The sequence below is a fragment of the Prionailurus bengalensis genome, chromosome B3 (assembly GCF_016509475.1).
Source record: "Prionailurus bengalensis isolate Pbe53 chromosome B3, Fcat_Pben_1.1_paternal_pri, whole genome shotgun sequence".
Classification (NCBI taxonomy): Eukaryota; Metazoa; Chordata; class Mammalia; order Carnivora; family Felidae; genus Prionailurus; species Prionailurus bengalensis.
Genome location: NC_057355.1, coordinates 66,485,001 through 66,500,388, shown reverse-complemented (window position 1 = coordinate 66,500,388; position 15,388 = coordinate 66,485,001). Strand labels below are relative to the sequence as shown.

Here is a 15,388-nt window from a genome sequence, read left to right as displayed (position 1 = left end):
TTAGCAAAAGACTGGAACCAGTTCACATGTCCATCAACAATAGAAGAGACGAGACGAATGTGCTATACACTTATACAACAGAATACACTGTATAACAGTGAAAACAATTTAACTGCCCTGAAAATAACTGGATGACTTTCACAGACATACTGTTGCATGAAAGAAGCCAGATACAGAAGAACACACTGTGGTTCCATTAATGTAAAGTTAGCACAAGGCAAAGCTAACCTGTACAGCTTAGTGATACATATTTGGATGGTAAGACTACAAAGAAAAGCAGGAAAGAGATTAACAGAAAGATCGGGTTCATTTGTGAGAGGGAAAGGTTGGTGATTGAATAGGGTGTTTTTTGTGGTGCTAGCAGTGTTCTATCTGTTGACCTAGTGGCTCTGTATGTTTTTGTTTTTTATATACTAACCCACTATTTCATGTTTTTTTAGAAATGTGTCTTGTTCACAATAAAAATATTTTAAAAAGAGAAATATGTAATAGCAAATATAAATGTTAATATCTTACATAATGAAGGCATTTTACAAGATATGTTCAAAACACATAATTTTTAAAATGTGTGTGTCTAGACACATAAGACACACACAGAGCAGACACAGAGTAAAAACACAGGAAAGATTCATGTCAGAATGCTAACAATGGACATCTCTGCATTTTACATAGAATGCATACTATTTTATAACCAAGAAACTCTTCATTAAATATTATTTAATGAAATTAGCACTTGTAGAGGGTGTTGTCCGCTATAGAGAAGACTGATTGGGTTATTTATACTGTGTTGTTCAAGGAAGGATTTAAAGCTGCTTTGTATGCAGTAAATAACATTTTGAGCAAAAGACATGTATGCATTCACATAGAGACACTTCAGGCAATGGTGTGGTTATTAACAAAACATACCTTAGCTGCAGGGAGAATAATGGAAATTACCCAACAATTTTTTAATCCTAGACTGTTTCCTGAATTCAATAGTTCTTTTATATTTCAACACAAAAAAGAACAGCATTTTTATGTAGCTGGTGAAAGGAACACTGCAGTTTGATTTTTTTAAAAAAGGGAATATTGTCTGAGGCCATGGAATTTGGTCAAAATGCTTGACATCCCATGGCTTCAATTTTCTATGAAAAAAGCAACAATGCCTACCTCGCAGGTTGTCTGGAGTGTAACGTGATATCATATAAATGCTCAAATGGGGGTACTCGTATACCTGCCTTGTAGAACTGATTTCTGGGAAGTGTTGGAAAGGCAGTTTCATTTTGATTGCATAGCGGTGGGGGGTGGTGGGGGTGGGGAGGCTCTCCATTTCCGATTTGTGCGTAGGTGTGTAGGAAGGTGGGAGCGAGGGAGGGTGGATGCATTGCTTTCATAGAAAACCTTCCCTGACCAGTACTCTGCATCATTAACCACGTCGAGCCAGTGTTCCATTGCGCTCTTTCACAGACTTAGAGAGGCTGCAGCTTGTAACTGGGAGGTCTCCAAGTCTCTTGGTTTGTAGGAGTATCCTGCTTCATGTCCCTTTAATTGGTTTACTGCTTTCTGAGTCCCAGCAATAATATTTATTTTGCTCAGAGAATTTTGAGCTCAGTAGGGTGTAGACGTTTAAGCTTCCCAGATTCTGTAGCAAAAGGAACTTGAAAATTAAGTGATGGTACTTACTTTTTTATGGTCTTTTTTTCAGACGTTGGGTATTTGAGAAGAGGAGGAACATAAAATGTGTGGTATCTTCTTCCTTAAGATTCTGTTTTTTTAAGTCTCCACCTGGGAACTTGAGGACTTCCTCCTTGTATGAAAGTTGCATTGCCACAAAGTCTGTGCTCAGCTCTGCTCTTAGTCTCTGCAGCACTCATGAAACCCTCTGATGTTCATTTTCTCTAATATCCTTCAGGTTACTGAGTATCTTAGCTGGATGGATTTGTGGACATGTTAAGTTAAATTTTGAATGGGGAGCTGGTATATTGCCTTGTCGTATACCTGGCATTTGAAGAGTCCTGAATGCAACATAAAATGAGGGTACGTAGTACCCCATCAGTATTTAAAGTCTATATGGAAAAATCATATACACCCACCTGCCCCCCAATTTATGATCTCTGGGCACATCAACTTGGTGACACAGCGACAAGCAGAGGGACAATGTTAAGGAAGCCAAATATAGTACCTACCAGTTAAGAGAATTAGAACTCTTTCCACGTATTGCACCCCACGCACGTGCCGTCATGATGGAGTACCCTTTCTCATTCTCCCTCCATTATGGCTCCTTCTTCCAGGGCACATAGACACCTGGGTGGGTTTGTTTCTTCTTTTTGAAGGTTTAAAAAAAAAGGCATATATTATTACTCAGAAGAAGTATGGAGGGTGCTCAGTGCAATTCATGGTTGCTTGAGCAGCTCAACAGTGTTCTCAAGGACCTGGGCTTTTTCCATCGTCTCTGCTGATGCTCATTGTTTCGGCTCTGACCTCGTGCTTGTTCCCCGCTGCTGCAACATGACTGCTACTGCTCATGCAGACACTTACACGTGACTCGGGCAACATTTTACATAGCCAGTCTAGGGGTCCACCAGCTTGCTCTTCTTTTCCCAGACAGCTGCAGGGTGAGGTGCTTAATCTGGGAGGGCAGCATGGGAAAAAAGACAAAACTGAGTTTTGAAGAGGTTTTAAATAATATATCTTGGGCATTTGTACAAAATAAGTGACTGTATTTTTGAACATGTAAATTTAAAACACGTATACGCTAGTGACGCATATAGGCTCCAAAGCCAATGTAGTCTTGAAATATGTGAGATTCAGAGTGTGATTTGCTTCACTAGATCCCTAAAAAATATGTTGGTACTTGACAGTGTTCTAATTTTTGCCTTTTGTGTTTTTCTGTAAGTCAATTACTTAATGTTTCCTTTAATGTTTTTTTTAAATTTTTGATGGCATATTTCTCCTTATGCATGACCTTGGGACATTATAAGATGCTCAGTGAATACTGCTGACTGATTGTGGTACTCAAGATAGACTTTTTAGTTATATATTGTCTTTTTCTCCCCTCTTCTTTGGTTAAAAATCATATTCCTTGCGAACCTACTGATTGTTGAATTTATTCCAAAACTCCTGCCCTCTTAGCCAGTCAAATCAAACACTGGGAGGTTGCAGTGGGAGAAGGGCAGATGTGGGAAGCCCTTCGTGGCTGTACCCCTGAAGACTGTGATGGCTCTCTCCACTTGCCTCTTTCCCTTTGGTATATCAGAATTAACACTCTGGAGGAAAGTAACAAGTAATATACACTGGAGTCAATCAATGTCTCCGTCGCAGTAATACTTTCCTGCTCTTTAAGGTGTGAGGCTTGTTCAGAACACTCTTCTATAAGCTTAGCACATAGAGGAACAAACACATAGTCTGATTGGCAAAAACCCAGCAAATGACATTCAGCCCTATACAACTTTGTCTTGTCACCCAAACCCAAAGCATTTTGGACCCAGGTCTGTCTGTCTTTGTTACTATGTTAAGTAGATCATTTACTCTTATGTCGAGACCAGTTTTTACCTCTTCCTGGAATCTTCTCTCTAACCCCTCTGGCCGTTGAGAAAATGGGTTACTCCATAGGCTGTGTCCACAGCTTCAGCTGAATTGAATTCTAAGCAGTTTTAAAGGTAGTTTCCTGGATAAAGACATGATCTCATCCTCCATTTTTACAGTACCCTCAACTCCTGAACATCTTATCATGCTGAAGTCTTTATTCCTGGGTTTATTTCTCCAGCTGTCTCTTACCCTTCCCATTTTTGGTGTCCACATGTACACTTTTGTTTTATTCACAGTTCTGTTTCCTCCTCATTAGTCATTGGTCATTGCTCATTGGTCCCCAACTTGCCTATACAAGCACATTTATTTCCATCGTATTTTCTGATACTTAGAGACTAATATTTTGTTTATCACTAAATGGCTAACCTAACTATATTTTGCAGTATAATGAGGAGATGTGTATTTATTGCACATAAATATCTAACATATTGACTTATTCAGTAGCTTATAAAGATTTGGGGTTAATTTTGCCTTTTTTTTTTTTTTCCAGAGGTTGGTTGTCAGAAACCCTACCTGGGGCATGTGATTTCCTATGAAGTTCACGCAAGCCAGGAATAATAGGAAGATGTTAGAATTGGCTCTTTCAAAGAACGGTTTCTAGTTTTAAGGGGAAATTGAAAAAAATTGGATTATAATGAGTTTATAATTTTATTCAATCATTACTTAGGGCTTTTGAGTTATTGAAACGGTTCTTTAGTAACTATCAGTTTTCCTTGATGAATGTTTATCGTGGTTTTGTTTTTGTTTTTGTTTTTTTTCTTGGTAATCTGATAAGAATGAAAAGGAGTTAGAAGCCGAATCTATGTTGGTATACAGAACACGACAACACTGTGGCAGCAAGTAAAGAAATATGGTGTCATTGTTATTTCACACTCTCCAAATTACCTGTGATGAGCTTAAGAGGTTTCATTCATGCATAGAAAATTTTTAATTATTCATAGTGCTTTGGTGTACTATAAAAGTCGAATTATTAACACTGTAATTTGTTCAGATAGCATTTAGTAGGAAAATATATCAGAAATAATTAATTGTTCTCAAGATATGATAAGGTAGATCTATCTACAGAGGGCAATCAAAAAGAGTAGCAGTAGGATATTGATTGCTTTTTAGAGAAAAAAAAAAAATTCTGTTCCATTTCTCAATGTTAACAATTGTGAGAGGAAAATTCCCACTTGGGAAGAATGTTTTCCAGGTTGCTTCACTGCCAGGTGTTTGACATTGTGTGGAGTCTTAGATGAATAAGGCTTATGGCAGTCTTTGGGAATGACGGACTCCAAGGACCTCGGCTTTCTGCTGTGCAGACCTCTGTTTTCAGCCTGCTAGTGTCTGTAATAATGTTCTGGTGGTTTCTCAGTGCTACTTCCAGTGAAGACTAAAGTTTGTTCCCCTGACTCCAAGATAGCTGCGGAAGAGGATACGTGTCCACTAACAAAATAAATTTAGGATGTTGCCAGTATGTGAACTGCACATTCTGCACTGTTTATGGGGTTTCACCCTTACCATTTACTGATGGAAATACACCTTGCCTCCTTTTGGTCTCCTTTAACATGGCTACGTGCTACAGATAGGATTCATAATCATTCTAAAGTTAAAAAACATCTAAATTGTATGATAGTTTGCTGTGAGGCCATCCATATTTTTCCCTTTCCCTTTTTCTCTCTCCTTGACCTAGCAGCAGGAAGCCTTTGTTTGAGGTGTTCATCTGGAACAACTTTTCCACACTTGTTTTCATGTTCTGTTAGATTACAGGGCAGCAGGCCTACCTTTGAAGCTCCTTTCTCTTTTGTTTCTTTGCCGTGCACTCCAGTAATTAACTTTGTCCTTCTTTTATTTGTTCCAGTCAATCGCAGGCCACTCTGCTGAGCATCTTCTCCCAGGAGTACCAGGTTAGAAGTTTTCTCCTTTGTGAGGGTTGACAGGTGCCTAATTGAATGATGAATGTCCCTTTATTTCTTTGTAATTGAACTGCCAGCTCTCTGATTGGGTTGGAGGATGTTCTCCTTTCCACATCGAGCACCGCCTGCGTCTCAGTGGAGGCCTGCCAAGCCTACCCATCCATCTGTCTAATAACATCTAGCCTTTGCTTATTTGGTGGACCTGTAATAAATTATGCTAAACCATTATTATTCTGACAATAATAATTTCCCTGTGTTGCGTGGTTCCATGTGCTAAATGTTTGCTGACTTGCACTGTCAGTGCCGCTTTCCATTGCTGACAGAGATGATGATAAATGACCATTGCTGGAGTGGCAGAAGGCAAGAGAGGCAGAAAATGGAGTCATTTATCATGAGATGACAGGTGTCAGTCAAGTGGCAAGTCTCTATGGAATTACTTTTTGTAGTTTTCAAATAAGTTGTTTTTAAGCAATGTTCTTCCTGGTTAAAAATGGCAATTGGATTGTAAAACTAGAGTGCAGAGGACTTAGATGGAATTGAATTGAGGGAAAATTAATACAAAGGTTGAAAGAGGGAACAAGTTTTTCTTTGCCCTCTGCAACCCTAAGCAAACTTATTTAGATTCAATTACTATGACCCCGTTGGCTTTTACATGTATACTGTACCTTGTGGTACGGTCTGAAGACATCCCAGCCAAGCAGCAGGGATTAGAATGCATAGCTTCATAGAGTAGAAGGCAAAAAGACCCACCGCCACCCAGATCCCCAAACTATTATTCAGCTGGCCCTATGTGCTAGACATTGGGATGAAGGAATACGTCATTCTGCTCTTGAACCTGATGTGTGACACAACATAAAGATCTTTTTTGTTTTGTTTCAGAAACATATCAAAAGAACACATGCCAAACATCATACTTCAGAGGCGATCGAAAGTTATTATCAGAGGTATGACCTGCCTGCCCCACTAGAGGGTATCATAGCACCTATTAATTGTAATAATAATTATGAATAAATTAGGTTACTAGATTAATTGTCTGCATAACATTCCAAGGCGTTGTGATATAAGTCTTACTTAAGACTTCAGGTATATCTTTGAGTGATTTCTCAAATGCTATGTTTGAAGAATATGGTGAGACTGTCTTGATTGGGTATGTGCGTATACTGTGTAAGAAATCCTTACAGTATTATGAAATCTCAGTTGGCTACTTTAAACTTGCTCTGTGTATCTTGTATAGACGCGTACGTCAATGTGCACATATCTACATATATGTGTGAAAGTTCTCAAACTAAGTTTTATTTCTTACTTAGATCAGCAAGTCAAAAAATATATTCGAAAATAAGATTGAATTTGGTTGCACTTCTGTTTGCATTTGGTTGCACACTCATAGGTAGTGGGCTTGCCATTTTAGAATTAAAAAAAGACATGCCAAGTAAGGACATATGACGATGTGTAATATACAACTGTCACATTTTAAATGGGGTTTTGTATTTTAAAAAGAAAATCTGGATATTAAATCAACAACGTAGTGTCCAGGGGATATTTTAATTTCAGTCCAGTTTATTACAAATAGTTTTCAACTTCTCTTCTAAAACAGAATCTTTAAAATAGCTCTTTTAAAAAGATTCTAAAAAGGTTATTGTCTTTGTGATATGACTGAATAATTTACAACCATAAATGGTAATGGATTGCATTAGAATCGTTGGTTGGTTTCTTAAATATTTCAAGGACATATTGGAAAGGAAAACTGTCTGAAATATGCTCTTAAGGTATTACACTTAAGATTGACAGATCAACGTGTCTGTGGTGAGAGTGACACCACCAATTTTAGATGAATGATTTTATGCACGAATGTTTTATGAATGAAATGAATATCTAGATTCAGTGTTGGTATCATGTTTCTGTAAAGTCATTTTTTAAGAACTGAGAAGTGTTTATTAAAAAGTTATTGAAGTTATCCTTTTAAAAAATTACACACTATACCATATATTAGAGTTATGTTCAGTGTTCAGTAGTGGCATCCACTAAAGATACACACACCGCACGCATACACACACATTTGTGTCTAGGAGAATTCCCCTCTAAACAAGTCTTTGTAAAGTTTGAGTTGATTTTTTTCAACAATTATACCCTCCTCAGTGACACCAACAGTTAACATTAGAACCTTAATCATCAATAAAAACTGAAGAATGGCTCCCAAAGTGCTATGAAGTCAGCAAGTGCTTTGGAATCCAGTTGGAATCCATACTCTCCAAAGGAAGACTGGACAGTTACTTCCATGTCAAAAAGTACATTTTTGTTTGTAAAAGTTACTGTCTTAGGCCATCATATAAAAGTACGACATGTCCAGTCTTTAAAGCCTTGTTGACATAAGCAGTAGAAAATAGAGCATTCCCTAGAAATTTGGAGATCCACCAGTAGGCTGCGGGGCTGTCCTCTGACGATCATTTTCATTGTTGTAAAAGGCCATTTTAATTAGATGATTGCTGAGATCTCTAAGTGCTGCTTTTTAACATTTAGCTTCATTTAAAAGTACATTTAATTATCAAAGTATGAACATGTTGTATTGGATTATCTGAGTCACTCAAGCCAGAAATAAAAGTCTTCCCTGTAAATATGGTTACTCAGTGATGCACAGTTGAGTGAGCAATAATGAGAATATATTTGTATTTCTTTAAATTATTTAAACGTGAGAATCTCAGTTGTTTCAAGGAGTCACAACATTTTGAAACAAAACTGTGAGATTTGGGCTATAATGGACAGACTAATAAGAAAGCAGCCTCACCAGTTTCTTACTTTACCCCCCTGCTTCCTGACTTTCTGCCCTGTACTCTGTGCTTGGAGATGGGCTATATTTTCACCTTTCAGACATATTGACCGTACAGGCCCCTTGTCAATGTGATGGTTAAATGTCCCTGTATTCTCCGAGGTAAATTGGCCTTAAAAGATTTCTGTTTTCCAGTTGATTGTGATAAAGGCAAATTGTGTTATATCAAGATGTATTTAAGCAGTTTGACAATGTTAACACTTTCTTTGATTCCTTTTCTTTAAAAAAAGTAATACTCGCACATTATAGAAATTAAACACATTTGTGATGGTCTCAAAAGGAATGAATGATTGCCCATAATTGTGGCAGCCAGAGATAACCACAGTGGTATTTTTCATTCTAGCCTTTTGTCAATCCATTTTCATATAGATGAGGTCATACTGTATATGCTATTGTGAATCCTGAATTTTATACTTAGAAAAATGTTTATGACATAATATTACTCTGTAGAGAGCTTTTTGCAAACATTTTATTGATTGCATTACCTCATCATGTGAAAGTGTCGAAATTTACTGAATTATAACTCTGTTAAACATACATGTTTTCAGTGTTGTAATATAAAAATAATACCGTGGTAAACATTTTGGTACGTAAGTATTTGCGTTTTGGATTAGTTTTCTAAGATTTCTATATATGTAATTACTGGTACCATGAGCATATAAGGATTTTATTTTATGTTCCCAAATTACTGTCTACAAAGATTGTGATGGCTTCCTACTAGCACTGTCAGAGAATTTCTGTGTCTCTGCATTCTTGCTAGTGTTGGGATGATCTCAATTCAGAATTTGAAGTCTGTATTTATAAGCCATATAATAATCCACCGTGTGATTCCATCATGGTTAACTGAAAATTCAAAGTATCCAAATATCAGCCGACAATATTTTCTCAAGCTTTTGAATTATTGAGGAAATTTCCTCAATTCTTCATGTTGTGTATGTGCAGACACAGCTTCTGTGTTCATTTTGAAAACAACTCTGTTCTTTCTCCCTGTGTGAACGGCATGTTATTTCCAAACGGAAAACATACCTGGCCAAATTTATTTCGTTCCATCTAAATTGTTGCACATGGGCTTGGTGTGCACTCACAGAGACACATTCACCAGTGGTCATATTTGCAAGTCCCCATCAGTAGCAAGGTTCAGAAATGTTGTCTCCTCTCTTTTCCCTTCTCCCAGCACACACTGTTTGAGGGCCAGCTGTATGAACTTTAGAGAATTAGATCAATTGAATTTCATTCAGCTGTTCACATGGAAAAAAGACTAGCTCAAATATGTTATCGACATTACATGACATAAATAGTTTCTGAAAATTTGAACCACTTTTTTTAATTTAATTAGCACAATTTACTCCGCACTCCCTGTGTCTCATTTACTATGCCAGGAATCAAGGATACAGGTGTGCATAACTGCTCTGTGTCCTCAACTGCTCTGTTTTAGTGGGAAAACAGCTGCATGCGTGGAGATGGGCTCCAGAAATTTTAAAGGTAGAATCAACAAAGGTGACACTCAGCCGTAAGCTTCGGATAGAATTTTGGTAGGTTTTGAAGTTCTACCACTATAATTATTATTATGAAAATAATAAAGATCAAATAACTTTGCCTTTAATATTTTAAATCTGTACATGTTATTTTAATCTTAGATGCTAATGAATCTTTCACACTCAAAGAAACATAAAGTGGACCTTCTATGAAGATCTTGGGAGGATGGTCTCACCCACAAGATAAACACTTCTTGGTCCTCCTCTGGCAAAGCTAGAGGATGACACATTGCTTCTGTGCAAAGTAGTTTTAATTTGCAAATAGGTATTAGGAAGATGGCCCAGGTCACCTTAATGTGGTATTCAGAATCCCATCCTTCTATCTCAATTATAATGCAGTTCTTTGCTAAGGATCTGTTGGATGAAGGTTCAGCATCTGTTTGTGTAGGTCTCTCTCAAGGAGGTTCCTGTCTAAGTGGAGAGAGAAACATACCATTATAAAGGTATGAAAAGTCTACACTGCACGTTTGCACGAGATACTTTGGGGATGCAGAGAAGGGTAGCACTAGGAATTTCTGATCATGTCCTTACTGAATGTTTTCTGTAATTAGCATGCCCCTGTGATGGCATATCGAAACATTTGAATAAAATGTGTCACTTGAGGACAGTTAAAGTTCCCAGAAAGGACAACTACAACTTCAAAGTAATTTTCACTTAATTTCTTTTCCCTGGTACTCCTGAAGTGCTGCAGGATAGAGTTAGGAAACAGGCTGGAGAATAAATATGGTCAGAATCAGCTCCACCCTTTCCAACATATGAAGGCACCTCAGTAGACCTTGGCAGATAGGGTTCCATTTCAGACCTTTACTGTTTACTGGTTGAGGGAGCCCAGATGGGTTACATCAGTACCCTGGGGGTTTTGTTTCTTGGCAACTAGGCCGCTTAAGCCCATAATTAGGAATGTCCACTGTATGAAGAGTGAACATGTTTCTATACAGATATAGTGGGTTATTGTTTGACCATCTCCTGTTTCTTTAAACCTAATAGACGTTTTCTATTGGTCATTACCAGGATAATGGTTAATGCAACATTTGCATAAAATATAATTTTGAGTCCAAACAGTTCTCTGACATAGGCAGTGGTCTGAGGTCTAGCTGTTCTTTGTCATTATTCCCTATCAGCTCTCAAAGCTCTGCTGTGGTCACACTAGAACCTTTCCCAGTCCTCAGACACCCCAGGCATATTCCTGACTTTGCACTTAGGGTTCTCTTGCTGAGAATATTCTTCCTCCCATGGCCTGCTGCTTTCTTTCTTAGGAGCCTCTACCTAAGTGTCACTTCCTTAGAGATGGGCATTCTGACCAACCCATCTAAGTTTACATTTTATCGTAGTATATAACATTACATTATTACATTATATTATTTGTGTTCTCATTGTTTGTCTCTCCACTGAAATATAATCTCTGTGATGGCAGGGACCATGGACGTTTTGTTCCCGGCTGCTTCCTCAGAACCTGGAATAGGCCCAACATGAGTTATCTCTCACAAGTATTTGTGGGATAAATGAATGTTAGGTAGAAAGTTATAAAGATATCCTAATACCAGTGTAGGGTTAACTAATCTGACCCGAAATCTGAACCCTTAAAGAATGTGCGTGTTTGGTGGTTATGAATACTGGATTAGTTGGTCAGACTTGACTGAACTGTTTTGGTTGTTCCTTGAGCAGGCCTGTGAGTGCAATGAAATTGTGAGTTGTGTGACATTCTGAGCTAAACTGTTTTCCCAGAGACCTTTCTCTAAACCGCATTTGCTACCTTTTTTTTTTTTTTTTGGTCTTTTTTTCTGAAAGTGCTTATTTCACAATTAGATTCCTAAATAATTTTTTCAAGAAAGTCCCCAATATATGGGAAATGAACTTACTAAATTTATTTTGAAGTTTTAATGATCCTGAGACTCCCTACCTTGAATAATTTGCTTTTATTCCATTTATTTTATAGAAAAATCATACATCTTCACAAACATATTTGTGAAATAACATAATTTAGTATATTCTTACGTTAGTTATATGGGAGGTCTCATATGTTGAGTTTGATTTCTACTATCAAACAAATATTGTTAATTTATTCACTCAAATGGCATATTCTAGAGAAAATATCCATACCTAATTCTCTTCTCTTGTCCAATATGGCTGTTGAAAGTTATTAAATCAGTCATTTATTGAAGAAAAAAATATATGTGTATAATGCAATCACCTATTATAAGCCAAGAACTGTTCTAGGCATAATAAATTGAATAAAATGCAATTCCTCTATTCTCTTTGGGCTTTCACCCTTGCACTGGGGAATGGGTTGAGGTAAACAAGTAACTAGGCAGATACAATATGCTCTGTTAAGTAATGGAGAGATGTACAAGGAGCTCATCGATTGTACCTTGGGACACCTAACTTACTCCTAGCTTGTGGTAGATTGAAGACAGTTAAATGTAAGCTGAATCATGAGTTCTCCAGGTGAAGGCTGGAGTGCAGAACAATGACTAGAGGTGAAGCCGGCCAAGGACAGTAGGTGGGAACCAGATCATGAAGACATTTACAAGAGGTCTTGAGTGATTATAATTTAATCTTGAGATTTAATGTGGGAAAATGGCACATCCAAAGTTTTATTTACAAATAAAATCATTCTGGCTTCCATGTCTAGGATGGACTTGGAGAGGTTTTGTTGTTCTTGTTGTTGTTGTTGTTATTTTTTTAGCTAGGTTAGGGAATGGGAGGGATAGAGGTTATGACGGAAATGCAGGGCAGATAAGGTGATGGCTTGTATTGCCTAACAAGGTGTGCTGACCCACCGATGACAAGTCTGTTCCATTTGTTTCTTAATAAGGTGTCAGCCAGTGCTGTGAAACAAAATAAAAAGGTGCGATGGGCGCATGGATGCCTTTTTTTCACACCATAAGAGCAAACTTATTTCCTTTCCATAACGTGATTGAGGTATAATAAAGCCAGGGTGTTAGGGACAGTTCTTTTTGAAATCGCTTCCTTGTCCCATGTTAAGAGATGAAAACAAGGGAGACCGATGCACTCATACTTCGTGCCCCCAACTTCAGTTAGTTAGTTGCCAGTGGTTTTGAGGTGAGTTGTTTTTGTTTTCCTTTTCCCTTTAATGCTTTCCTATGACAGTAACGTACTTTAACTAGAGTTGAGCGTGGCATTTGCCCAGGAGAAACGTGTACACACAGGGGATGCTGACAAGTCTATGCTGGCCTTTTCTTGTCACTACATTACCACTTGGCTTTGTCTGTCTAGGTACCTGAATGGAGTGGGAAGAAATGGAGCTGCCCCAGTGCTCCTGGACCTGGCCAATGAGGTAATGTTATTGTTATTATTTTACTTAAACCTGCCGAAAACCTAAGGGGCCTATCTAGAGTAGCTTTGCTTAGAATTATAATTAACCTTAAAAAAAGAGATTTTGAGGTGCATTAGACACTTAAATTGCTCCCCAGTCTCTTTGTAGTTTTAGTAATTGGACAAAGAACTTCATATATTAATAAGTCAGTTCACATAATTAGTCTCCTTCTTTTAAGGCAAATGTATAAACAGCTTCTTGGTTTCTTTGTGGGAAATTTCAACCAAACAGCTCAAGACATGCTCTTCTCTGGATGTGTTGTCTTAATTTAGTATGAGAAATACCTGTGTAAAGTGAAGAGATGTATGGCCGAGAAAATCTGTGCTATTATGAAAATAAAGAGAGACATTGTTTACTTAAAACTGTAATGTTTACTTGATTTATTTTTTTTTGTTAGCAAACTTTTATAATGATAAAAGATACATGCCTTATACAAAAGTCTCTTTATATGAAGAAGCATACTGTTGTTCGTAACACCAAATATAAAGTGATTTATTGAACTTACTTGTTAACTCTGATCTCTTTCTGTTTGGGGAAACAAATAATAGTCTTACATTTAGAAAAGGAAACCCTAAAGATTTCCCATGAATGAAGAAGCTGTGAGAAGCTCATAATAGTGGCCGAGAGCATACCAAAGAATAAAATATTTAATTCCTAAACTTTGAAATATTTATCTGCTGTAATGAGAGCAATACAAGATTTAGTCTCACTTGGAGCTGCTTATGCAAACCTCACAGGGGCGGAATGCAGTGTGCACTGGTTTTGTGTTGTGTTATAATGGGCAACATAGCAGCAAGGCAGAGAATGCGTGTGTGCATTAAAGATGACTCAGTGCTGCACGCATTAAGTGCTGTGGCAGCAGCGAGTTGTACTTGCTACATGGGCAAGGAAGGATGGCTTCTCTCGCAGCTTCTGTCTGCTCTGCACCACCACAGTCAGCAAATGAGCAATTACCTATCAGTTACTAGAAGGTTTTAATAGTTGAGGCAGTGTCTACACAATCTGATAGGATAGTTAACATATAAAATGCACTTCTCTTCCTTGCAAACCATACTTTTTCTGTTTCTAAAGCAAGGTGGTTTTTAAATGTCTTCAGACTTGTTTGTTACGAGTTGATTCTATTCACAACTTGAGGTATCTGTGCTGTAACTAGGAATTCAGTGATCGTCCCTTATGAAAAGAAAGAGTGAGCTAACAGCGTCTAGAAATAACATGATGCAAGCATGGTACTCATTGTTATAGATGATGATACTGCTGGCATACATAAGTTTTACATAGTAGCACTTTACATTCATTTGAATGTCTAGTGGATATTTCCATTGAGCCTTGCTTATCTGGCTGACCTCAGGTTCCATCTTCTAGTAATACGGAAAATTTTTAGCCACTAACACATTTTTCTCCTGTATCGGTAAAGCTGTTATTTACCATGAATATATAGAATACTTAGCCAAAGAAAATAGTCGTTAAAGACATTTTTTTCTCTCTCCCTTGGCTGCAGATTAGTACAGAGATAATAGCACTTTCTGATTGACTGCTACCGCATTAGGGAAATTTGGGAATAACTCGGACCAGATTATGGCTTCTAAACAACCAAGCTGCCATTTTTATATGACAGTTAAGGCTTAAAGGACATATGCTTGCATCTGGTGACAATTGATGTGATGGTAATGCTTTATGAGTCAATATATATTTAATCAGTGGAAACTGTAAAAATTGATGAGAAATATATGACATTGGTACATTACAGTGCGTAGTAGCTCTCTTAAACAGGCGCACTGTATTGTTGACTTGGGCAGGGACTCAATGTGGTCGTCGTCGATTTTACAAATATCTTAATACTAATTTTCCTATTTCAAGGCTAGAAATGACCATTTTAGGAAATCTCATTTTGTTAGTAATAATAAGATCAGTCATTCTGTTCTCTCCACACAAATATTTTCAAGTGAGATTTGAAGCACTATGAATTTTACTTACATGCTAAATTCTGACATGAAGCATGATGGCCCTATTTCAGAGAAAGATGGACACATGATTAATATGAAAATTAGGGAGATGCAAGTACCTGAACTAATAAGGTAGTCCTTATTCAGGCTGGACTACCTTCAGTAATTTCACCATTTTTCATGTGTCAGCTCTGATGTGGGTTACTAGGAATAAGCAGCTTCGTGGAAAGCATTTCTTTCTACTTGGGGAATTTAAGGGCATCCAAGTACATACATATTTGAAAAAA

The 15,388-nt window shown here is 37.5% G+C and overlaps 1 protein-coding gene across 3 annotated transcripts in view; it reads left to right on the top strand.

Annotated features, from left to right (window-relative positions):
• CDIN1 (CDAN1 interacting nuclease 1) overlaps positions 1-15,388 on the top strand; it is a 274,464-nt gene that overhangs the window by 44,549 nt on the left and 214,527 nt on the right. For all 3 annotated transcript variants that reach the window (XM_043555710.1, XM_043555711.1, XM_043555709.1), the window contains exons 2-4: positions 5,408-5,453; positions 6,342-6,406; positions 13,059-13,119. In XM_043555710.1, coding sequence (XP_043411645.1) covers positions 5,408-5,453; positions 6,342-6,406; positions 13,059-13,119 — 172 coding nt within the window. The remainder of the gene's footprint in view (positions 1-5,407; positions 5,454-6,341; positions 6,407-13,058; positions 13,120-15,388) is intronic.